At 45.7% G+C, this 22818-nt stretch overlaps 1 protein-coding gene across 7 annotated transcripts in view; it reads left to right on the plus strand.

Annotated features, from left to right (window-relative positions):
* LOC129705155 (zinc finger protein 319-like) overlaps positions 1 to 22818 on the plus strand; it is a 31878-nt gene continuing 9060 nt past the window's right edge. For 2 of the 7 annotated variants that reach the window (XR_008724858.1, XM_055648592.1), the window contains exons 1-2: positions 10438 to 10719; positions 15288 to 15407. Coding sequence is in view for 3 of the 7 variants with exons in the window: in XM_055648592.1 (XP_055504567.1) it covers positions 15379 to 15407 (29 nt within the window). In the remaining 4 variants the exon portion in view is untranslated. Of the gene's footprint in view, positions 122 to 10437; positions 10720 to 11789; positions 12428 to 15287; positions 15408 to 22818 lie in introns of those variants that run through there. The other 5 variants (XM_055648591.1, XM_055648593.1, XM_055648595.1 and 2 more) reach the window with 4 other exon arrangements.

Genomic DNA, 22818 nt, shown 5'->3' on the forward strand with positions numbered 1-22818 from the left:
ATTTTGAGAATATTCAAGGTAGCAGAAATATTCAAGGTAGCAGAAATAAAAGATAAGCATATCCAAGGCAGAAAGAAACTACGAAGGCAAAGACTACTCGAAGATTCAAGAAAAGGCTAAGGTACTTTATAAATGCAAGAGGGGTGACAGGATTAAAGTCAAACTCTGATAAACCAGCATGCTTGAGGCTTGTGTGGTGTCAGAGTAGCAGATTTTTCTGGACTCGGGATATTGCCTATACCAAAACACATTCATTTCAATTTTTTTCCCTGTTTTTTTTAATTATATGGTGAACGTGATAACTTTAAAGATAGTAGAAAATATACCAGCGCTCTGGACTCCTCCGCTGACCACATGCCCGCAGCCCTGACCCTGATGTCTGAATCACTATCACGGTCACACAGAAGTTAGGCGGCGCGACTCTGGTCAGCAGCGGCCTCTGCAGCCTGTCCGCGTTTTTATTATTTTTTGTCTATGTTTATATGTAGTTTTTGTTATTTTATGTTGGGGGGTGTGTGTGTGGGGGAGGGGGGTGGGGTGGGAGGGAGGGGGAAACTTTTAAATCTCTCCCTGCACTGGAGACCCGACCTTTTCTCGTGGGGTCTCAGTTGTCGTTGGGGCTGCAACGAGGAGCGGCCTCCAACAGGAAGAAGCCGGGGACTCTGGTGCCGACTCACCTCACCGTCGCGGAGCTGGCCGCGACCGGAGCGGTGGAGGAGCGCTGCCGCTGCTGCTGCTGATGCGGAGGCTGCTACTGCGGGTCTGCAGACGGCGGCACCGGGAGCCCGCGGCTCCCTGGAGGGAGACCGCTTTTCAGGGCTCCTGCAACGGCGACTTCTCCCGCCCGAGTTGCGGGGTCGAAGAGCTCCTGGAGCGGGGCCTACATCACTGCCCCGCGCGGCTTGGAATGGCCGCGGGACTCTGCGAGCGCACGCCGGGGTCTCTAACACCAAGACCCGGTGTGCGACCTCGCACCACCCGGCGTGGCTTTAATGGCCGCGGGACAATCGCCATCGCCAGCCGGGGGCTTTGACTTTGACTCTGACATCGGGGGGGGGGAGAGTGCAGTGGAGAGATAAGTTTTTTTGGCCTTCCATCGCAGCTATGTGATGGATGTTTATGTAAAATGTAAATTATGTTGTGTCTGGGGTCTATTTGTGTGTAATGTATGGCTGCAGAAACGGCATTTCATTTGGACCTCCAGGGGTCCAAATGACAATTAAATAGACTATTGACTATTGACTATTGACAGAATGTGCAAATTCCACAGAGACAACACCTGAGGTCATGATGGAACTTGGGTCTCTGGTGCTGTGAGGCAGCAGCTATACCACTGTGCTGCCTTTGCCACTGTGCTGCGTAAAATTCTTTTGGAATGATTGCTCAAGCATGTTAAAGAAAAACTGATGCCATGCTAATATAATATAAATCATGTAAACAAATGAATCCTATTATAGTGAATTGCACAAAAGAGCACCAGCAGTTAGTGCTGCTACCTCAAGGCCCCAGTGAACCAGGTTTGATCCACACCTCAATCTGGATGGAGTTTGCATCTTCTTCCTGCCTGCTGGATGCTTTGGTTTCCTCTAACATCCAAAATACTTGCTGGTATGTTCAAAAGTGTAAAACTGCACATTATAGTAATTCACACGTTGTGAATAAAACTATCTTTATTGGCAATACAGCTTTTAAACACGAGTGTTAAGTAACAGTTCAAGCAAGGTCCCTGCTGTTGCTGTAGGACACACTCGTTGACTGATGACGATCTTCACTGCAAACTTCCGCCAAACTCAGTCATGTGACCATCCCAGTTCTACTGACAAGGGTTCGATCAATAAGTGGCTCAACCACCAGATGGCGCCACATGACGACACCCCCCCCCCCCCCCCCCCCCCCCCAAGAACTGGAGGAATGAAAGCGAGCAGGTAGACGAATACGGTGGCCCAACCTCATTATTACCTCTTCATTAATCGACTCCAGCATCTTTCCCACCACTGAAGTCAGGCTAACTGGTCTGTAATTCCCCGTTTTCTCTCTCGCTCCTTTCTTGTAGAGTGGGATAACATTAGCTATCCTTCAATCCACAGGAACTGATCCTGAATCTATTGAACATAGGAAAATGATCACCAATGCGTCCACTATTTCTAGAGCCACCTCCCTGAGGACCCTGGGATGCAGACCATCAGGCCCAGGGGATTTATCATCCTTCAGTCCCATTAGCCTACCCAATACTATTTCTCACCTAATGAAAATTTCTTTCAGTTCCTCGACCCCCTTAGATCCTCTGTCCTCCCGTACTTCTGGGAGATTGTTTGTGTCTTCCGTAGTGAAGACAGATCCCAAGTACCTGTTGAACTCTTTTGCCATTTCCTTGTTCCCCATAAGAATTTCACTCGTGTTTGCCTTCAAGGGACCCACATTTGACTTTGCTATTATTTAAACCTTAACATATCTAAAGAAGCTTTTACTGTCCTTCGTTACATTCCTGGCCAGCTTTCCCCTCGTACTTCATCTTTTCAGCCCGTATTGCCCGTTTTGTTTCCTTCTGTTGTCCTATGAAAGTTTCCCAATCCTCTGGCTTCTGGCTACTCTTTGCTGTGTTATACATCTTTTCTTTTAGTTTTATTCAATTCCTAACTTCTCTTGTCAGCCACGGTTGCCTCCTACTCCCCTTAGAATCTTTCTTCCTTTTTGGGCTGTTTCCATCACTATTACATCTTGAATAGCCCCATTGGCAGTTGAAATCATCTGAGTACACACAAGAAGGGGTGAACACTGGTATGGATGTTGTAGCCAGACACACTGGGGGAGGCTTGTACACATTGATGATGGTGACATACTGGAACTTCACTGCAAGCCATTCCAGATCTGAGTCTTCTGCAGACTTCCCTTCTATAGCCCAATCTGTGTCATCTTTGATGAAAGTGACCAGACCATATTTACAACTTGGTGTGAAAGTGGCTAGTGTGAATTCCAGTATTGCGAGTTTCTCCACTGTTTCGCAGTGTGTCTCCTGCAGGAGTATGACAGTCGCTTGGTTGGCGTATGCTAGCTGCTCAATGATGGATATCCTAGCACTGGTGAGACCTTCGACATTCAACTGTACTATCCCAGCATCTTTGCCTTTGACGGCAGCTGCCGCCCACTCTAAAAAGAACACAAAGCTTGGCTCAGGGCTGCGTCGAGGCAATCAAGGCTCCCGATGTTGAAGTCCCTGCCGGTCGATTTTAAGCCGCACAGGGCGATGAAAGGCTCTCAAGTTTCCGAACCAAGCCATGACGCAACCAGTCAGCATGCTCTCCACTGTGCACCTGTAGAAGTTAGAGAGAGTCCTCCTTGACATACCAACTCTCCGTAATCTTCTCAGGAAGTAGAGGCGCTGATGTGCTTTCTTTATGATTGCATCAGTGTTCTCGGACCAGGAAAGATCTTCAGGGATATGGACGCCCAGGAATTTGAAGCTCTTGACCCTTTCCACCATCGACCCGTTGTGACCATTGCCACTCACAAACCACTGGTGACCATTGCTGTTAAGTCCCTCCATGAAACGCCAAAGTGATTGCAAAGAATGCTTCTAAGGGTGCAGGCAAACAACTTAAAGAACAGAAATCGGAATTGCAGACGCTAATTCACAAAAAAGAAGCAAAGTGCTGGACTAACTCAGCGGGTCAGGCAACATCCCTGGAGAACGTGGATAGGTGATGTTTCTGGTCATGTTGATGTTTAAGTCCCTTCCAACTTAAATAATTTAAAGATTTTGTTTATACGGGCAAAGATATGGACGTACTGCCATGCCAGTTGAGCCACTGTGTCATAGGACCAGACACCCAGGTTCAATCCTGTTCTTGTGTACTGTGTGTGTGGTGTTTGCATGTTCTCCCTATGATCATGTATATTTTCTTTGAGTGTTTCAGATTCCTCACACACCGCAATTGTGTGCCAGTTGGTAGTTTAATTGACCACTATAAATTTATCCTATTGTATAATTGAGTGGTGGGACCCGAGTGAAATTGATGAAAATGTGGTGAGAATTAAAAATTAAATTAGGATCAGTGTAAGTGCTGGTCAATGGTCAGTGTGGATTCAGAAGGCCAAAGGCCCTGTTTCCGTACTCTATCTCTCTATAACTGACCAAGCCAATGTGAAAGACTCAAGAGATGCTGAAGATACTGGCATTGGGACAATGAAGATGGTGTGACATATTCCAGTCAATCAGTCAATATGTAGAAGATTGTGGATGCCGCAAGTGCAACTCCTGAAGAAGCAGTTGTTTCAGACAGCCTTCAAAGAGAGACAGTGTGAGGTCGGACTGTTCTCGGACCAGACTTCCAGGCAACAGATAAACTGGGCAATCAGGGTGAATTATCTTCAGGGGTGAAAGGATAATTGTTCCCATAAAGAAAGAATGTGACGAAACAGGTTTACTCCTTAGATCTGCAAAATAATTCACTGTTGTAGGATGAATGGACAAATTACGGACAGAGCAAAACTTGGTTGAGATTTGGAGCGATGAAAGCCGACAAATAATTAGATTTAATTTTTGATTTAATATTTCCATCACATAAATAATAGAAATGGCCACTTTGCACAATCTGTCCATGCAGGATTTATGTACCACTCGAACCTCTACTAACTTTCGTTATCTAGCTCTATTAGCATAAGCATCTGCTTCCTTTTACTTCATGTTCATCAACTCAACCCCTCACCCAGTAACCATCTCACCCCTCCCTTTTTTATGCATTAGATTATTCATCTGAACTGGTCCTTTCCTGCAATGATGCTCCATATAGTCAGCACTCTCTGAGTTCCCAATTTGATTTCACAATGAGTATATTGATGGATTCTAGTTTTGCTCTTCCTCACAGACTATTTTATAAAAATGTTTAATTTAAAACATGAAATCCTTCAGCTTTCTTTCAGGAGAAAAGACCCAACGTTCACTCTCTTTTGCAGGTATAACCTCACATTTCTCTCCTTGTGAATCTTTTTTGAATGTTGTTTCCAGACGTCTCTATAATGTAACTAGAAATAAACATAGCATAACTTCCCTAATTTTAGAAAAAAAACTCTTAGAGATAGTTTCCTTTCACAAAGACTTTTTTTTTTTAAACTTTGTTATAGGTGTTTGCAATTTAGAATTGCTTTTTCTACCTATTTAAAATCTTATATTTCAAAAATGTGGCCTTCTCATATCAAAATCTATCTTCAAATTCTGTGTGTTGTATTCATTTGCTAATTGTACGCCATTTTATAAGCTTATCAATGTATTATCTAACCAGAGCATAGTTTAGTTTAAAGCCTGCTTGGAAACAGGCTCTTCGGCCGCCATGTCCAAGCCGACCAGCAATTACCTAGTTCTATCCTACATACTCGGGAGAATTTCTTTACGGAACCCAATTAGCCTGCCGACCTGCACGTCTTTGGAATGTGGGAGGAAACCGGAGGACCCAGGAAAACCCAAGCAGTTACAGCGAGATTGTGCAGACTCCGTACAGACAGCACCCATGGTCAGCATCGAACCCGGGTCTCTAGCACTGTAAGGCAGCAACTGTACCTCTGCACCACTGTGCGTCTATCCTAATCCATTATTTTCCCTTGTTATGCAATTTTCTACCTCAAAATCATTTCTCTTCGATCCATTACCTAGACCTCGCCTTACTGATGTACTATTTTAAATCACATTAGAAAACAGTCATTATTGTCTTTAAAGCAGAAAGTTCTGGAGTAAATCAGTGAGCCAGGCAACATCTCTGGTGGACATGGATAAGCATTGTTTCAGGTCGGGCCCTTCAGACTCTCGAGAAGGGCATCGATCCAAAGCATTGTTGATCCATGTCCTCCAGAGGTGTTGCCTGACCCACTCAGCTACTTCAGCATTTTGTTCTACTCAAACTTATAACATCTGCAATTCCTTGCGCCTCCATTATTGCTTAGATGATCCCTTTTAATTTGCTCACTTGCTTTAGTCCATTTCCAAAGACTATTTCCAATAGTTTTGCATAATGCTTGTTCTTGGTTGGTAAAGACTCCCATACATCTAGAACTAGACTAAGTGTTCTAGAACTTATACATCTAGAACTAGACCATGTTCACACGGGAGGGCTGATCCCCCAACGCAATATTCCACCTCTCCACCAATTCCAATATTGGTGGCCAGTGGGGGGGGGGGAGGCCTAATGTGCTGGCAGCTCACTCACGGCTGGTGGGCTGTCAGTTGACTCGCGGCTATTCCGCCACCAAATTCAAATCTATTTTCCTACCATTTCAAGCACGGTGCAAAGCCACCAAATTTGTGTGCAGTTTCTTACCACTTCAAGCAGGTTGCAAGGCCACCAAATTCAAGTGCAGTTTCTGACCACTTCAAGCAGTGTGCAAGGCCACCGAATTCAAGTGCAGTTTCTGACCACTTCAAACAGGGTGCAAGGCCACCGAATTCCAGTGCAGTTTCCTACCATTTCAAGCAGCGTGAAACCACCATAAAACCACACAAAACACCACACTCACAGTTCAGTAGACATTCAGTGTGTTCAGATGTTTCACAGTTCAGACAGAGTCGTGACCTCTCCCTCCCCCATCATGCAGAGACTGAGCCACACCCACACTTTATAATCTCTCCCCCTATCACCTGAAAAGGTGTGGCCTTCATGGTGTGATTGACAGGAGAGAGATTCTCAACATTTTTTAAACACTAATAACACTTTTATTTTTCATTGATGGGAAAAATCCTCTGCACCCGACCAGAGGGGGGCTGAGTAAGATGGCCAAGAAATCACAGCCGTAAGTGGTAGCATTTTATATTAAGATATAGATAGATATAGATAGATATGCCATTTATTGTCACTATACATGTACAGTGAAACTGAAAGCTGCTCGTACTCAGTGCATACATACAATTTTACACAAAAAACAAGAAACAGAAAAACAAAACAGAAGGGAGATGGGGGGGGGGGGAATAGGTGCACAAATTCTACGGCGCTACATACATATATACAGATGGAAGTCCGTGTTGGGCGGTGTAGTCAGTGCATGTGTGGATTTGAATTTATGGTAGATATAATTCTCGGGAAGCAGCTATTCCTGAGTCTGTTTGTCCTGGATTTGATGCACCTATAGCGCCTTCCAGAGGGCAGCAGGTCGAACAGTCCAAACGCAGGATGGGAGCTGTCTTTGGTGATCTTCTTTGCCCTGCTAAGGCAGCGGGAGGTGTAGATGTCCATCAGGGAGGGGAGAGGGCAACCAATGATCCTCTGCGCTGTCCTGGTTACCCTCTGAAGCCTCTCCCTGTCTGCCATGGTGCAGCTGCCATACCATGCTGTAATGCAGTATGTCAGCAGGCTCTCGATGGACGAGCGGTAGAAGGTCAGCAGCAGGTTAGAGTCCAGGTTGTGCTTCCTGAGGACCCTCAGGAAGTGCAGCCGCTGCTGAGCCTTCTTGATGACCGCTGTCGTGTTGTCCGTCCAGGAGATGTCAGCCGCGATATGGACGCCGAGAAACCGGAAGGTGTTGACCCTCTCCACACACTCGCCGTTAATGTGTAGGGGGACTAAGTCAGTGCTGTGCCTCCTGAAGTCGACAATGAGCTCTTTTGTTTTCCTGGTGTTCAGAGCCAGATTGTTTTCTGAGCACCAGGTTGTCAACTTCAGGACTTCCTCTCTGTAGGCTGCCTCGTCTCCCTTTGAAATAAGTCCGACCACAGTAGTGTCGTCAGCAAATTTGACGATGCGGTTGCTGTTGTGGGCCGGACTACAGTCGTAGGTGTAGAGACAGTATAAGAGGGGGCTTAGCACACAGCCCTGTGGGGAACCGGTACTCAACCTGCGAGTGGAGGAGAGGTGGGGGCCAAGTCTCACAGTCTGGGGCCGGTTTGTGAGGAAATCCTTAATCCAGGCACATGTGACAGTGGGGAGGCCGAGAGTGACCAGTTTACCAATGAGGATGTCCGGGATGATTGTGTTAAAGGCTGAACTAAAATCCACAAAGAGCATCCGGACGTAGCTCTGCCCCTGCTCCAGATGGCTCAGCACAGAGTGGAGAGCTACGGTGATGGCGTCTTCTGTGGATCTGTTTTGGCGATAAGCGAATTGGTGGGGGTCGAAGTCTGGTGGTAGATAGTCCTTGATGTGCTGGAGGACCAATCTCTCGAAGCACTTCGTGATTACCGGAGTGAGGGCAACAGGACGGTAGTCATTAAGGCTGGTGATGGGAGACTTCTTCGGCACAGGGACGATTGTGGCTGATTTTAGGCAGGACGGAATAACTGCCTGGGCCAGGGAGAGATTGAAAATTCTGGTGAAGATGGCAGTGAGCTGGTGGGCGCACGCTTTGAGCACCTTACCAGGGACTCCATCTGGGCCGGTAGCCTTCTTGGGGTTCACTGCCAGGAGCACCCGTCTGACATCGTGTTCCCCGACAGTGAGTGGGGTAGTACAGGAGCCAGGTGAGGGTGGGAACAGGGCTGTAGCAGGTGAGTGCTGCTGTTGTGATGTTTCAAAGCGGGAGAAGAAGCAATTTAGCTTTTCTGCCAGCGGCGCACTCAGGTCTTCTGACTTTGTGGCACAGCCTCTGTAGTTGGTAATGTCTTGTATGCCCCGCCATACCTCCCGTGTATTATTGCTGGACAAGTGGGACTCTATGCTCCTCTTGTGATCCGCCTTGGCCTTTTTAATACCACTTTTCAATATACAGTGCAAACAGGAAGTTGTCAAGTTTAGACTTCCAACCATTTGCAGTGCATTTACTTTAACCCAAACCCCCACCAACCATTTGCAGTGCTTTTACTTCAACCCAAACCACCACCAACCATTTGCAGTGCTTTTCCTTCAACCCAAACCACCACCAACCATTTGCAGTGCTTTTACTTCAACCCAAACCTCCACCAACCATTTGCAGTGCTTTTACTTCAAGCCAAACCTCCACCAACCATTTGCAGTGCTTTTACTTCAAGCCAACCACATTTTCATTTTCAAACCACATTAAGGGCACTCAAGGTTAGTAAAACCACAATCCACAATAAATTCTTTTATTTTTTATCAATGGGAAAAATCCTCTTGTCCTACGCAGCGGAGGGGGATTCTCTCGTAAGATGGCCGAAAATCACAGCCATAAGTGGCAGCATTTTTTCTAAAATCATGAAACAGAAAAACAGGAAGTGGTCAAGATCAGACTTTTGGTAATATAAATATCTTCATCTGCCGCTTCTGTCCAGTTAATTGAGGGGTAATTTATTCGTGAGACCAAGCCTAGACTCGGCAACTGTTTTGTTGAACATGTCCGCTTGGTCCACCAAGGCCTACCAGATCCTTCGGTTGCTCTCCATTTTAATTCCCCTTCCCATTCTTATACTGATTTGTATGTCCTGGGCCCCCTCCATTCCCAGAGGCCACACGCAAACTAAAGAGACAGTACCGCATATTCCACTTAGGTAGCTTACAGCAAGTACATTGAATTACCCAGTTTTAGGTAACTTCTAACAACACCCCTCTTTCCAATGCTTCTTCTGGACTCGCACCAATTTGTTCCTTCCCCCTCCACCTATTCTTTCCTCTGGCTTCACAATTTGCAACACCGCCATCTGACACCTAATTTTTGTTTAGCACTTGTCCAACCATCTTCCTATCAACTCCCCCCGCCCCCATTCACCTATTACCTACCACACTTTGTCCTGCCCCCTCTTCCAATTTTCTATTTCCCACTCCCCACCAATCAGTCTAAAGAAGGGTCCCAACCCAAAAACACCACTGATCCATGTTCTCCAGGGATGCCGAGTTACTTCAGCATTCTGTACCTTTGGGAAACCAGCATCTGCAGTTCCTTGTTAGTAGATATTGCTTGGATGACCCCATATTATTTGCTCACTTCCAAAGAGTATTTCCAATTGTTTCTTGTTGGAAAAGACTCCCAGACATCCACAATATGTGTAGCTCTTCTGTCCAGTTAATAGGGAATAATTTAAACCAAAACACATTTGTCTGAAGAAGGGACTCGACCCGAAACGTCACCCATTTCTTTTCTCTAGAAATGCTGCCTGTCCCGCTGAGTTACTCCAGTGTTCAAGAAGGAACTGCAAATGCTGGAAAATCGAAGGTACACAAAAATGCTGGAGTAACTCAGCGTGTGCAGCAGCATCTATGGAGCGAAGGAAATAGGTAACGTTTCGGGCCAAAACCCTTCTTCAGACTTCAGAGTTACTCCAGTATTTGTGTCTACAACTTATTTTTTCCTAACTTGTTTGCACTTTTCTTCCTCTATCTCCCTTCCACAATTAAATAGATGGGTGGTAGACAGTGATTTGAATTGAAATATTGGATTAAAACAATTAGGACAGTGCCAATTATGGGGCTAAAGGTCCTATAACAGAGAGCTGGGTTGGAGTCAGTGTTTGGGAGGAGGGGGTTGTGTGAGGTCACCATGAGCCGGCTGCAAGTGCTGGAGCCGCCGGGGGGGCAGCAGAGAGCGGCAGTGACAGGAAATCCCGCGGCTGCTCTTGGCTTCCTGTTTACGCGGGCCACTCGGTTCCTGGCCGCAGGGACGGAGTTTCACACCCGCCTGATAATGGGATTGTCCAACGGCGCTCCGAGTCGCTGCCGCCGGGCCTAGCTCGGTCCTTCCCCGCTCCGGGACTCCCGACCCCGTCTTCGGCCAAGACCTCTGGAGAGGCCGGAGTGGCCTCGGCCCCTAGGCTCGGGCAGCGCTGGAAAGCGGAGCGGCCCCGGCAGCCAGGTAACAGCGGCGGGAGGCGGCTCGCAGCTCGGCAAATGCCGGGCCTGCTAGCGGGGGGGATGGGGCCGACCGAGGGCGTTGGTGGCGAGAGGACGGCAGGGTAACCTGGCGCTGCGACAGGCCGCTGACTCGACAAGGTGGGCCGGCAGCCATTGTCTTCGGCCTGGGTTAGGCCCAGACAACGGCACTGGCCGGCCAGGGGGAGGGGAGGGGAAGGGCCCGCAGGGAGGAGCCGCTTCAAGGGCCGAAGGCGCCACGCTGTTCTGGGCCCATGTGCCAGCTCCGGCATAGCAACAGCCGCTTGGTGTAATCTGAACCTCGTGTGCCGGTGCCGGGCCACACAGCGGCTCTAAGGCGGGCTGTGTGTTTGATCCCGCAGCCATGAGCACGGTTTTCCCTTCCATCCCCGACAGCTGTGATTGCATTTCCCTTCTTGGCAGCAATCGTTATACTTGCCCCTTGAGCATGGCGGCATAGTTATTACATTTGTCGTAGAAAGCACAGTTGCAGGATTTCGGCAGCATTTATTGGCCATCTCAATTATTCATTCTCGAATCCTGCCCAGTTTGTTGCAGAGATACTTTGATGTCGAACGAGTTCCACAATTCAGACCATAAAACGATTAAGGAATTCAAGTGTGTTTCAAATCAGGATTATGTTCAGATTAAAGGGGAACTTCCAGGTGGCGGCGTTCTGAGTTTCTGCTCCTCTTGTCCTCGACCTTTAAGGTCATGGGATTCAGAGGTATTGATGCATAAGTCATAGTGAGTTATCTCTGTATAATTTATGGATGATGTGAACTGCAGATGAAAAACGGAGTGTCAGTTATCCTTGTAGTGCTTGAGTGTTGTTGATGCTGTACTAAATGAAACAAATGGAAGTATTCTATCATACTCCTTATATATGATGGGAGGTTTGTGGAGGAGTATGAACTGAGTTGCAGGTTGCCCAACATCTGACTCGCTCATACAGTGCCCTCCATAATGTTTGGGACAAAGATCCATCATTTATTTATTTGCTTTTGTACTGTGGTTAAAGTGGACATAATCAGCACCTAATCTTTCCTCCAGTCTTTCCATCACATTTGGAAACTTTTATTGCTGTTTATCAACACGAGGACCAAAGTTGTGCCAATGAAAGTCAAAGATGCCATTATGAGACTGAGAAACAAGAATAAAACTCTTAGAGCTATCAGCCAAACCATAGGCTTACCAAAATCAACTGTTTGGAACATCATTAAGAAGAAAGAACACTGGTGAGCTTACTAATTGCAAAGGGACTGACAGGCCAAGGAAGACCTCCACAGCTGATGACGGAAGAATTCTCTCTATAATAAAGGAAAATCCCCAAACATCAGTCCGACTGATCAGAAACACTCTTCAGGAGTCAGATGTGGATTTGTCAATGACCACTGTCCGCAGAAGACTTCATGAACAGAAATATAGAGGCTACACTGCAAGATGCAAACCACTGGTTAGCTGTGAAAATAAGATGGCCCGGTTACAGTTTGCCAAGAAGTACTTAAAAGAGCAACCAGAGTTCTGAAAAAAGGTCTTGTGGACAGATGAGACTGAGATTAACATATCAGAGTGATGGCAAGAGCAAAGTCTGGAGGAGAAATGAACTGCCCAAGATCCAAAGCATACCTACCTCATCTGTGAAACACGGTGGTGGGGTGTTATGGCCTGGGCATGTATGGCGGCTGAAGGTACTGGCTCACTTATCTTTATTGATGATACAACTGATGATGGTAATAGCATAGTTCCGGAAGTGGCGGCGCTGTTAACAGCTACGGCTCGCCTGCAGTCCGTCTGTTTGTTTTGTTGTTTTCTTTGTCCTGTTTTAGTTAATTTTGGTTTATTAGCTTGTGTGTGTGTGTGGGGGGGGACATGTTTTCTGTCTCTTCCTTCGGGGGAATGCGACCTTTTCTTGTCGTATCCCCCTTCTCTGCCTCTGTCTGCGCTGAGGCCTAATGGCAGAGCTGGTGGCCTGCAACTGCGACCGACTTCGAGGCTCCGGAGGCAGAGCCGGCCAGGACTAGGCTGGCCGACTTCAAGGTTGAGGCGGCGGGAGGCTGAGGCGGCGGGACTCGGAGCTGAGGCTGAGTTCCAGCAGTGGACCAACTCGCTGAGGTGGGGATCCGGCTTTCCGCAGCGGCCTGAATCAGAGCTGCGGCGGCGGCGACATCACTTCGGAGGTTCGGCCGCCAGTCCAGTGGACAACCGGGAGCTCGTAGGTTACAGGTTGGCAACTACAGCTACGTCCGCTGGACTGGAAGGCGGCATCTTCGGCCTGGATCGCCTCAACGCAGAGGGAGAACAAGGAGGGAAGAGACGGAGACTGAGACTTTTGCCTCCATCACAGTGAGGAGGTGCTTGGCGAACTCACTGTGGTGGATGTTAATTTGTGTTTATTGTATGTTTTGTTATTTATTATTATTGTGTATGACTGCAGGCAACGAAATTTTGTTCAGACCGAAAGGTCTGAATGAAGATAAAGGAATCTAATCTAATTTAATCAAATCCTAGTGAATTCTGAAGTGTATAGACACATCCTATCTGCTCAAGTTCAAGCAAATGCCTCAAAACTCATTGGCTGGTGGTTCATTCTACAGCAAGACGATTATCCCAAACATACTGCTAAAGCAACAAAGGAGATTTTCAAAGCTAAAAAATGGTTAATTTCTGAGTGACCAAGTCAATCACCCGATATGAACCCAATTGAGCATGCCGTTTATATGCTGAAGAGAAAACTGAAGGGGACTAGCCCCCAAAACAAGTATGTTAAAGATGGCTGCAATACAGGCCTGGCTGAGCATCACCAGAGAAGACATCCAGCAACTTGTGATGTCCATGAATCGCAGACTTCAAGCAGTCATTGCATGCAAAGGATATGCAACAAAATACTAAAGGGCCTGTCCCACTTTCACTACCTATTTTTCTCATGGACATTTTTCATCATGACTACTTGATGTCACAAGTACCTACGATTAGCATCACGGCCTGCTACGACCTACCTACGAACTCGTGACAGCCATGCTGCGAGTATGAGTCCAGGGCAAACTCGGCAGAAGTTGTGAATTAGATTGTGAAAGTGGGACAGGCCCTTATACATGACTACTTTCATTTACATGACATTGCTGTGTCCAAAACATTATGGTGCCCTGAAATGGGGGAAACGATGTTTGAACTCTGCTGTCATTTCTACATGGTGAAACCAAAATGTATAAAAATTGACTTTATTAAAATCTGACAATGTGCACTTTAACCACATGTGATTTTTTTTTTTTTGTTTTTTTTTTCCTATTACCAAACTCAAATTGTGGAGTACAAAGGCAAATGTCCCAAACATCATGGAGGGCACTGTATGTTCCCATGTCTCGTCTAGTAGAGTTTCTAAACAATGATGACTGCCTGGGCAGTACTGTGGGGTTGATAGAGTCGATTCTGCACAACTTTGACAACCCACGGTTCGATCCTGACATCGAGTGAGATGTGTGTGCATATTACACAATCTCCCTATGAATGCTTGGATTTCCATGGGGCTCAAATTTCCTCCCATATTGCAAAAATGTATAGGGTTGCCAGGTTATTTGGCTACTATAAATACTTTCAAGTGGTTGAATGTTGGGAGGTTGGCAGGGGTGTTGAGATTGAGGTAAAATACATACTATTCGAGTGAATGGGTGCTTGATAGTCAGCATGGATTCAATGGACTGAAAGTCCTGTTTTTGTACAACTGTTGCCTCTGGCTCTGTGTTGTGTTGTGGAAAACTTGGTGATGAGAATGCTGGAGAAGGTCAAAGAGAAATAGTTGGTGTATTGGGGAGTGTCATTGTCTGGCAATTTACATTGTGTGAATGCTGCTTACTAATTGCCAACCTAGACACTTAGACCTGAATGTTGTTCAGATCTTATTGCATGCAAGTACTGGTTGCTGTCATGTTTAAGGGCAGCATATTGGCGCAGTGATGGAGTGGTACAGCGCCCGAAACCAGGTTAGATCCTGACCCCGGGTGCTTTCAGTATGGAGTTTGTACGTTCTCCCTGTGACTGCATGGGATTTCTCCGGGTGCACCGGTTTCCTTTCACACTTTAAAGACGTACAGGTTTTTTGGTTAATTGACATCTGCGAATTATATGTTGTCCTTAATGTGTCGGATAGTGCTCGTGTATGTGCTGGTCAGCTGGGACTCGGTGAGCCGAAGGGCCTGTTTCCACACTCTACCTCTAAAGTCTAAAGAGATGCAAATGAAATTAATTGAATGCTGTGCAATCATCAACAAAAATCCCTGTTCTTTCCAATGATGTCAGCGATAACCGTAAGATATCCTGTCTTCTCTGGGGCTATGAATCCAATTGTCCTCGTGGTCTTTAGACACCAAAGAAGACAGTTGCTGATTTGTTGTTTTGCAGGTGTATATATACAGTAAACTAAATACTGCAGTTTAGTTTACTTTAGAGATACAGCACGGAAACAGGCCCTTCAGCCCATCACATCCATGTTGACCATTGATCTGTTCACACTAGTTTTATGTTATCCCACTTTCTCGTCCACTTGCACATTAGGGGCTGTTTACAGAGGCCAATTAACCTGCAATCCTGCGCATCTTTGGGATGTGGGAGCGCCTGGTTGAAGAAACCCAAGTAGTCACAGAGAATGTGCAAACTTCACACAGAGCATCCGAGGTCTGGATTGAATCACTTTTCTGGCGTTGTCAGGTGCCAGCTCTACCAGCTGGCCCTGAAGCACATTCATCCTTGCTCCTTGCCTGCGTCTACTGTCCTTAGTGACACTTAAACATTTTTAATGTTTAACTGATAAGATCACTTTCTAGGTTAATAGAGGTACACAAAAAGCTTAGGAAAATTGTCCGTATTTTTAATGTTGGTGCCGATGAAAATGTAATTATTTTGTTTCAACGAATATTGATGATGTTTTCTTTATTAAGAGCACATTCAATCTATGGGCACATTTTCTACTTTGGCGCCAACTGCCCACAATTCTTTGCCCCATTAATTTCATCAGACAGGAAAGTTGTGGGCTGACAAATGCAGAAGAGGAAACCACCTCTCCACATATGTATCTGCAGGCTCTGTCGCCTCGAGTTCATTTATCAAGAGTGGAGGGGTGGGGGTGGGGGATTCTCTGCTCCTCTTCCCTGGGTTCAAGATTGCTTGTCAAGATGCAAGTGAAGCACCTGGGCTGCAGCACAGAAAGGTGCAACCTATCACTGGGCTTTGTGCCAATGACGAAGTGTAGGACAGCTTTTTATACTGATCATGATGTGGCGAGGATGTTTCCACTACGGTTGGCGGTGCGACTCGCGTTGCAGCGGCCCTTGCAGCCGGTCTGTCTTTTTTTAATTTTTCGTCTAGTTAAATGTAGTTGTCGTGTTTTTTTCATACTGTTTTTAACTGTGTATATGTGGGGGGCGAGGGAACTTTTAAAATCTCATCCCTGTGCATGAGACCCGACCTTTTCCCTGTCAGGTCCCCGTTGTCGTTGGGGCCTAGCACCCGTGGAGCGGCCTCCAACCGACCTGAGGGCTCCAGTCGCGGAGTCCGCGGAGCTGCGGATTCACCATCGTGGGGCTGGCCGGCCTTGGTGCGTGGGGAGCGGCTGCGGCCCGACTCCTGAGCTCGGAGGCTCCAGCTGCAGTCCTGTGGACTGTGATATCGGGAGCTCGCGGGTCCGGGTGGGAGACCACTTTTAAGAGCTCCTGCAACGCAATTTCTCCAGCCCGTGTCGCGGGGTTGGAACGACCCGCGCGGGGCCATACATCGCCCGGTGCGGCTTTAACGGCAGCGGGACATTCCAACACTTTGCCGGGGCTCCAACTTTGTGACATTTAGACCTGGAGCGGGGCCGTACATCGCCCGGCGCGGCCTTAATGGCCGTGGGACTTACAATCGCCCGCCTGGGGCTTCAACATCGGGGAAAATGGTGCACAGGGGAGAGAAAATACTTGCCTTCTATCACAGAGAGGAGGAGATTCACTGTGATGGATGTTTGTGTGAATTGAATTGTTTGTGTGTCTTGTAGGAATTGTTTTGTTTGTATGGCTGTAGAAACAGAGTTTCGTTTGAGCCTCACTGAGGTTCAAATTACATTGAATAAATATTGTACTGGGAGAGTCTAGCACCAGAGGCCATTGCCTCAGAATAAAAGGATGCTCCTTTAGAAATGAGATGAGGAGGAATTTCTTTAGTCAGGCAGTGGTGAACTTGTGGAATTCATTACCACAAAAAGCTGTGGAGGCCAAGTCAATTGATATTATTACAGTGAAGATTGACAGATTCTTGATTAGTACAGGTGTCGAGGGTTATGGGGAGAAGTCGGGAGAATGGGGTTGAGAGGGAAAGATAGATCATCCAAAATTGAATTGCGGAGTAGACATGATGGGTCTAATTCTACTCCTACAACTTATGAGATTCCCATTTATAATGAAACCTCTCACTGTGGCAGTAAAATGAGAAACTTTCACTTTACTTCACAGTTATAAAACTAGTGATGTATTACAAGGTTCCTCCCAGTGGAAAGTTATTACCACATTAGATCATGTTTAATCATTGGGCACATTGACTTAGAGGCCACAAATTACAAGCGGTTAAAGCTTTTGTAACCAGAATAGTTCAAATGATTTCAAACCGTATAGAGGTGTACCAAACATCACCTTGCTCTCGTACATTTTGCTGATTAACACCATGGAGGATGTTACCTTGATTTTGCAAATCTGTTTTGCTGCTGGTGTAATTGAGGGCAGGGTTCAGTAGTGCATGGGGGTTATAGTCCTGAATAGACATTCCAAAGAATTGTATCTAAACCCCATCCTAGTAGTTCCTAGAGTGGAATGCAGGATTTCTAATTGTTTGTGGACTATTGTCACGAGACAACTGTTCAGGAAGTCAACAGATTTATTAACAAAGCTTGGGGTGGAATCAGGCATGATATTCTTCCGATTTAAATCTGACTTCCAATTTATTTTGTTTTCCTATTTGTCAATTTTTTGTGCCCGATTATTTGGCGGCCAATCAACCGCTGTCTCTAAGGGGGTTGCATCCAATTACAGACCAGCTTCCCTTAAAATTAACAAGTAATTAAAAGTAACAAGAAATAGAACTAATTTCTTTATTCAAACGACAGCAAGCTGAACTGCTTGCAAGATTGATGTCTGCCTGCACTGCCTTGCCTAGCCTTTTCATACCTTCAGGCAGTTTGCCAGACTAGCATCAGAAAGAAAAAATGTCCTTTCATTGCTGAAATTGAAGAAACCCCATTGATTTATTAGTATCCCTCAAGGCTGTGCGCAAGGGTGTCTTTTCCTTGTTCATTCTTTATCCATTGAAGTAATTTACAATCCTGAGATTTGGCTTTCAAGCCCCAAGCCCAGGTCACATTCTTTTCACTGAATACTTTTCAAGATATCAAACTTTCTTTGAATATAAGAGGCCTACATTTTGTACCATTTTTCATATTGAGCCAGACCAGGGAGCTAAATGATGTTAAATATCTTAAACTACTTGGTTGGGTATTTGATTAGCTTTGATAACGTCTTTATGGTTGGAAGCATTTGAACAACCATTTTGAATAATCAGTCACCACATTTTCATGTTTTCATTTCTTTCTTTCTTGAGATCTCGGTATGACGAGAGAGATCCCTCCGAGGAACTAGTAGGAGCTAGTTATGGGTACATATGTGGAGTCGGGACTGCCAATTGATTACCGGATTTACTTGGCTGTTCTTTCCCTGCTGATAATAGTGCCATGACATCATGGTGATGGGTTTGCGTTGTGTTGAGTAAACTTGATTAGTGATTTCACCGTCTACTACTTTTGATAGCCTGTGATTTCTATTGTTCAAATCGCATTTGTTACTTCTAGAATTTTACTTAATATGGACAAAAGATCTATGCCACCAGCTGATTTCGGACAAAGGAGTTAGTGTGTTCATTTGTCGGTGGAACTGGAATAATGACATTTTTACTTGCTGCAGCTTTACGGGCAGATTAAACAGAACAAAAAATAAATTTACAATAAAATATCAGTTATTCGGTGTAAACTAGACCATGATAGTGCAAAAACCAAAGTATGTCGAGCCATCATAGTAGTGCAAAGTCCATGATAGTTTGGTGGGTGAGGAAGGGTTAATGCAGGAGCGGTTCAAGAACCTGATGGTTGATGGGATAAAGCTGGTCTTGAACCTGGAGGTAACGGGTCTCTCAGACTTCTGTGCCATCTTCCCGATGATCGCAGCGAGAATAGAGTTCCCAGGGTGATGTGGCTCTTGGTTATTAGCTGCCTTCTTGAGGTTGTGCTTCCTGTAGAATCCCTTTGATAATGGGGAGATCAATACCAAGCAATGTTCACCATTTTCTGCAGTCCCCTTTGTTCTTGATTGTTGGAATATGAGAAAAGACAGCTTTGCAGCAAGCCAGTATATTCTCCATTGTACAAGTTACATAGAGTATTTGGCAACATGCCGTATCCCCTCAAATTTCTGTAGATGTAGAGATGTTAGTGAGCTGTCTTTGCAATTGCAGCAATGTGCTGGGCAGATTAACGGTGATTAGTGATGTTTCAGGTCGAGACACTTCTTCAGACAGTCTGGAGATCTTTCTTCAGACAGCTTCAGTCTCGACCCGAAATATCACCTATTCCTTTTCTCCAGAGCTGATGCCTGACCTGCTGAGTTACTCCAGCATTTTGTATCTATCTTTAGTGAAATCCAGCATCTGCATTTCCTTCCTATACAAGAAGCTATTGGCTCTCTTCACTGCCATCCCGCCATTGAAGATGGGTGCTTTGTCCCTCTGCTTTCCTTTTCTGAAGTCCACTATTGGCTCCGTGGTCTTGCAAACTTTCAGATAAAACATTTTGTTCAGTGGCATTATTGCCATATTTAAAGCTTGTGCATCAGCTGTAACTGATTACACAGCCATGGGTATAGAGAGAGTAGAGATGGGGACTGAACCCGTGGCCTTGAGGTACCCCTGTTTTGAAGGTCAGTGAGGAGGAGGTGTTTGCGCCAATCATACAGATTGATTGTGCTGGTGGGCAAATTGGAATGGTTCCAGGTCATTACTGAGGTGGGAGTTGATTTGCATCATACCCAATCTCTCAAAGCACTTCATCACAATGGGTGTGAGTGCTCCCAGTCATTAGTCGCTGAAGCATGTCGTTGAGCCAACAGGGTGAATAAACAAAGGGTGTGACTGGACTGCAGCAATTGGGAGAATGCACTATGCATAATTGACCCGTGAGATGATGATCTGGGTTTCCAAAGTCACAGTTCTATCATGCATTTGCTGTCAAGTAACATTGATATTTTGCGATGGAATCCCTCTTCAATAACCATGGTGTAGAATGAATTTGGTGTTAAAATACAGTGACTGTCCTCCCATTTTTATATGTTGATTATTCAAATGTGGCATCAGATTAATAATACATCTCCCTTGGCCTTCTCAACGATGCAAATGTATTGATATATTCACACAAAATGGTATTGCCTGGTAAAAGGGATCTAGCTATCTATGCCTCGTATAATTTTATATATTTTGAATAGGTCTCTCCTCAACCCCTGACATTCCAGAGAAAACAATCTAAGTCTGTACAACTACTTGTTATAGGTAATACCCTTGAATACAGGCAGCATTCTGGTAAACCTCTACTGTACCCTCTCCAAAGCCCCCATGACCCTCTTGTAAGGGTGAGATCAGCACTGCATGTAATGCTCTAAATGCGGCCTAACAAAAATCTTATAGTTGCATCATGACTTCCTGACTATTGCTCCTACCAATGAAAATAAGCATACCAAACATCATCTGCTCAGGGAGCTTATGATCTTTGACCCCAAGATCCCCTACATCAATGCTGTTTAGTTTTGTCTACTTTTTCTCCACTCATCTCTGTAGCTGATCTATATCCCACTGTATGCTTTGACAACCCTCCTCATTGTCCATACCTCTACCAATTTTGATGATGTCTGCCTACTAACGAACCCATCTGCATTTATATATCTATCTCTATCTCTCTATCTATCTCTATCTATCTCTATCTATCTCTATCTATCTCTATCTATCTCTATCTATCTCTATCTATCTCTATCTATCTCTATCTCAAACCACAGAGTCCCAACACAGATCCCTGCTGAACTCCACTAATCACAGACTTCCAGCCAGAATAACACCCTTCCACCTGAACCCTTAATCTTCCATCAGTAAACCAGTTCTGAATCCAAATGACCAAATCACTGTGGATTCCATGCTTCTTAATCTTCGGGTTTGGCCTACTGTGCGGGACTTCATCAAATACCTTATTAACATCTACGTAGACAATATCACTGCCCAACCCTAAACAATCACCTTCATCACTAGAACATTGAGTGCAGGATCAGGCCCTTCAGCCCACAATGTCTGTCGAACATTATACCAAGATAAACTACGCTTATTGGTAATTTATGTATCTTAATGCTCTTCAAGAGTCCCAACACCGCCATCGCTTTAACTCAAACTGCCTTAGCATATTAGTCTTCCGCAAATTAATCTCACTAACCTCTATGCCCTTCTCCTTGGTGAATACAAATTCAATGTACTTGTTTAGTACCTCGTCAGCATCCTCTTATTCCAAACATAAATCCCTTTATTTTATTCTGGAACGGTTCTGCCTGCTTCCAGGTTACCCTTGTTTTTAATGTACACTAGATCAAAGGGGGCCCATTGGGTTCCGTCCCCACAATGCGCGGGGGGGGCCTGCGGCGTCACACACACATTAACCACCCCCCACACGCACAAGGGTGAGAGGTGGAGGGAGACGGGTGGGGGCAGGGAGGAGAGGGGGCAGGGGAGAGGGGTGGGAGGGAGGGGGGGGGGAGGGGCAGGGGAGAGAGGGGGAGAAGTGGAGAGGGAGGTGGGAGAGGGATGGGGGAAGAGAGGAGCGGGAGAGAGGGGGAAAGAAGGGGGGGTTGAGGTGGAGGGGAAGAGGAGGGAGAGCCAGGCGAGCGAGCGGGTTGCAAAAAGTGGAGAGAGCCCGGGGAGAGAGAGAGCTCCAGTACAGGGCCCAACTCTAGTACAAAGCTCTCTGCATCTCTCGGGAAACCCGAGCTGAGGCACGAGCGTACTCGGTTTTCAGCGGCTTCATTCCACAGCCCTGAGCGAGTGGACTGAGTCGGGAGGCGACAAAATGACTGAGTCGGAGGTGAGGGGGAGTGGGGGGTGGTGTTTAAACGTAACTTGTCATCGGTTTCGATCCAGAGCCAGGGCGGGGCAGGGTGCTGCAGATGGCAGGCCGGTCGACTGAGCGAGAGGAGCCATTGTGATGTCATCCAGCTCGTTAGATTTAAAAAATATCTCAGATTGATGAGCAATTTTAGTTAAAAAAAACTTGGGAAATAATGGTTCACATTTTCAGGTGAGGTGATTTTCGAGATAGATGTGATGAGGTAAATCTCTACCGGAATATGTAAAAATGTCACCGTTAGCGTGTCAGATTTTCGAGTAGATGTGAATCACACACAAAACACATAAATCCACGCACAAATACATCCACATCCAAGATCAGAATTTTATATTGTGGTTATTTAGATTTATAATAGATATAAAAAGCCTTGGGATTTTCTTTAATCTGGTTCATCAATTCTCATACTCGTGACATTATGGCTTTTTTTCTGCCATATTTATCTTTCATTACAGGAACATGCTAGTCCTAAACTCTGAACAACTGGCATGTATACGACTCCCACATGTCAGATGTGGACTTGCACAATAACAACATCTCCCAATTTACCCTCTCTAACTCCTACCTACTAATGTTGTGATCTGCCTTGCCCCAATTTAGTACCTTCCTCAACATCCAGACTTATCCTTTTTTCATAATCATCTTAAAATTATTTAAAGTGTGGGAACGAACTGCGGATGCTGGTTTACACCAAAAGATAGACACAACATGCTAGAGTAACTTGGTGTTTCAGGCAACATCTGTGGGGAAAAAAGGAAAAGGTGACATTTTGGGTTGGGACTCTTCTGAGATGTGATCACTGTTCCCAAAATGTACTTCCACTGAAACACCAGTCATCTGGCCAGACTTCTTTCCCAATACAAG

The sequence above is a fragment of the Leucoraja erinacea genome, chromosome 17, assembly GCF_028641065.1.
Source record: "Leucoraja erinacea ecotype New England chromosome 17, Leri_hhj_1, whole genome shotgun sequence".
Classification (NCBI taxonomy): Eukaryota; Metazoa; Chordata; class Chondrichthyes; order Rajiformes; family Rajidae; genus Leucoraja; species Leucoraja erinaceus.